Genomic DNA, 3432 nt, shown 5'->3' with positions numbered 1-3432 from the left:
TCTCCTGTCCGGCGGCAGGATGAGAAGGCAGGAAGAAACAGGAACTGGTGGAATGGACACAGGGAACCTGGAGTGGAAAGGGGCAGTGTGCTGTCACACTGTGGGGATTGCAACTAATGTCACAAAACAATATGTGTATAAATCTTTGTATGAGAAATTAACTTGAGCTGTAAACTTTCACCTAAAGCACGCACACGAAAAAATGTACATTCACATTCATTCAGCAATCTTTGAGTATAGGAGCAAAACTTTTTCTATGTGGATCCACTGATGGAGTTCCACATCATCTTTTTTGTATAAAATGCACCCATGATACATCATATCGGATTTCCAGATTCAGTTTCTTTGTACTGAACCAGCAATTTAAAGATCTTGTAATGTGGATACAAAACCTTCTAAGTGTTTAGGGTTCTTTTGCCTAACTTTGAAAGTCACCTTAAACCAAAAACCAAACCTGTTGCCATCGAGTTGATTCTGACTCATAGCGACCCTATAGGACAGAGTAGAACTGCACCTTAGGGTTTCCAAGGAGCAGCTGCTGGATATGAACTGTTGATCTTTTGGTTAGTAGCCAAGCTCTTAACCACTGTGCCACCAGGGCTCTGAAAGTTGTCTTGCCCCCACCTAATATGATACTAAGTTTTCGTGGTGACTCACCTTTGTTGAGGCTTTTCAGAGCATACTACTTAGTGTTCATAAAACCACACTCATTTCATAAATGTGCATAGTCATGTAACTGCGAAATGATAACAAGTACAACTGACATAAATAGGGTTTCATGATAGAAAAATTTTGTTAGTATGTTCAAAGATCCCCGATGACACAGTGGTTAGAGTGCTCAGCTGCTAACCAAAAGGTTGGTGGTTCGAACCTACCAGCTGTTCTGCGGGAGAAAGATGTGGCACTTTGCTTCTGTAAAGATTTACAGCCTTGGAAACCCTATGGGACGGTTCTACTCTGTCCTATAGGGTTGCTGTAAGTCAGAATCAACTCAGTGGTAAGTCTGTTATTATGTTCAGGCTGAGCATTTCTTTGGCTCTAAATATAGCCCTTACCTGAATTGCATGGAAGAAGCAAGTCTTTCTGTACTTAATTTTGCTTGCATTAGGAACTGAAGACATCCATTTCTGGCTTTTAACAAATACGTCTTCCCCCGTTTTTAAGAATTACATTTTACAGAACTGAATGGTAGAGAGATGGGGGTAGAAAACAGATTATTTTCACTACATAGCCTTTTTATTTGTACATGTGTATTTGAATTATTGCCTAGGGTCACTTGCTTTCAGCCTGAAGAACTTCCTTTAGTATTTTTTGTGAGATGAGTCTATGTTTTAGTTATCTAGTGCTGCTATAACAGAAATACCACAAGTGGATGGCGTTAACATACAGAAGTTTATTGTCTCACAGTCTAGTAGGCTAGAAGTCTGAATTCAGGGTGCCAACTCCAGGAGAAGGCTTTCTCTCTCTGTTGGCTCTGGAGGAAGGTCCTTGTCATCAATCTTCCCTTGGTTTACGAGCTTCTCTGTGCAGGAACCCCAGTCCAAAGGACATGCTCTGCTCCCGGTGCTACTTTCTTGGTGGTACAAGGTCCCCTATGTCTCTCTGCTTGCTTCTCTCTTTTATATCTCAAAAGAAATTGGCTCAAGACACTGCCCAATCTTGTAGATTGAGTCTTGCCTCATTAACATAACTGCCGCTAATCCCATCTCATCAACATCATAGAGATAGGATTTACGACACATAGGAAAATCACATCAGATTACAAAATGGTGGACAGTCACACAATACTGGGAATCATGGTACAGCCAAGTTGACAGATATTTTGGGGGTATACAGTTCAATCCATGACATTCTGTTAGCAGTATATTCTCTCAGTTTTAGTTTATTTGGGAATGTCTGTATTTTGCCCTTACTTTGAAAGATAGCTTTGCTGGATATAGAATTCTTGGTTGACAGTTGAATATGTTATTCCACTGCCTTTTGTCCAGCATTATTTCTGCTGAGAAGTCAGATGTTAATCTTGTTGAAGTTCCCTTGTAAGTGATGCGTGTGATATTGGTTTTGACCCCGGGAGAGCTCCTCCCAGCTGCTTTATTGTTTATTCTCTCTAAGAACTAGCAGGCCTAAAGTCTAGGCTGTGTCTTCATTAGATCCACGAATCTCCACCCGGTTACCTTCCACTACAACCTCCATTGTTCTTGAGAGCTCTCTTTAAGTTTAAATTTCCCCATGCTCTGTTGCAAATGAAGTCAATTCCTCTCCCTCTGGGAGAGATTAGTAGCAATCCGTTTTATGGCCTGCTTCTCCGCACTGACAAAATCTCTGAGGCGGGCCTCTGGACTTGGGGGTGGAAACAAGGGTAGTCTTCCCTCTGAGTGACTCCTCTGCTCTCGGAGCTAAGCATCCAGTGGAGAGGGGTAGCAACCTAGGGTCTGCTTGACTTGCTTTTCCTGGCATGGAACTCATGAGCCAGAGGAGACTATCAGGGCCCCAGTATTCTCAGCATGCCACGCCTGAGGTAGAGCCTCTGTTCCGTGAGTAGGGGTTGTGTGGAAGAAGGGAGCCCCCACGTTTCGACCTCACGTGCCCTGGACTTAGTCTCAGCAACAGGCAGTTGGGGGCGGAATGAGAAATGTTGAAGTCAAGTCCTGCCCCTCCTGTGAAAAGAGCTATTCAGCCGGGAGCTGAGGGGAGAGGGAGCCCTGTGTTCTTGGCTCCAGCAGTCTGGAGTGGAGTCTCTGCCCCACTGAGCTAGAATGGGGTCACGGGCGAGGAATGGTTTTGGTTTAAATACCACACACTCTTGCTTTGTTACCGAATTTTTGTAGATTATTTTGAATAGATGTTTCTTCATTTGTTGTTTTCCCTCAGGACCATTTCCAGATGCTTTGAATGATTGTTTTTTTTTAAGTAATTTTCACCAGTCTCATTGCGCAGTGGGTCAATGGAGCTCCTCACGCTGTCATGCCTGGAGTCAAATCTCCTTGCATAACCTTTTGTATCAATGCATGTATTACCTGTTCAAAAGAATTATGATAATAAATTTTAAGAATTGTTCTTTAAAGGGATGAAAATATGTATGTATTCCTTTGATTGCTGCTGAGGCAGGTGAAAGTTATGCCCTTTTTTCTCTCTTTGAATGTCAACACTAGAACTAGATTTGGCCCCAGATGGTAGTGATTTGCTTACCCTGTGCGTTCCCTCAGGTGTGTTGCCGCCAGACAGATTACTGGCAGTTTGTGAAAGACATCCGGTGGCTCAGTCCCCACTCAGCCCTGCATGTGGAGAAGGTAAGGAGCGAAGGAAGAGTGGGTATGCTGGGGTGTAACTACAAGACTTCATTGTTTGATATTCTTCTGAAGAGTCTCCTAAGCTGGAAGAATGGAGTGTGTCAAGTTTCTTACTAACTGAGAAGGATAGGAAATTATCCCC

At 43.1% G+C, this 3432-nt stretch overlaps 1 protein-coding gene across 1 annotated transcript in view; it reads left to right on the top strand.

The window, feature by feature from the left end:
- RUBCN (rubicon autophagy regulator) overlaps positions 1 to 3432 on the top strand; it is a 42785-nt gene that overhangs the window by 9817 nt on the left and 29536 nt on the right. Inside the window, exon 2 of the mRNA XM_023728775.1 lies at positions 3207 to 3290. Coding sequence (XP_023584543.1) covers positions 3207 to 3290 — 84 coding nt within the window. The remainder of the gene's footprint in view (positions 1 to 3206; positions 3291 to 3432) is intronic.

Source organism: Trichechus manatus, unplaced genomic scaffold (assembly GCF_000243295.1).
Source record: "Trichechus manatus latirostris isolate Lorelei unplaced genomic scaffold, TriManLat1.0 scaffold00026, whole genome shotgun sequence".
Classification (NCBI taxonomy): Eukaryota; Metazoa; Chordata; class Mammalia; order Sirenia; family Trichechidae; genus Trichechus; species Trichechus manatus.
The sequence above is the reverse complement of the archived record's forward strand: the minus strand, read 5'-3'. Positions and strand labels throughout refer to the sequence as shown.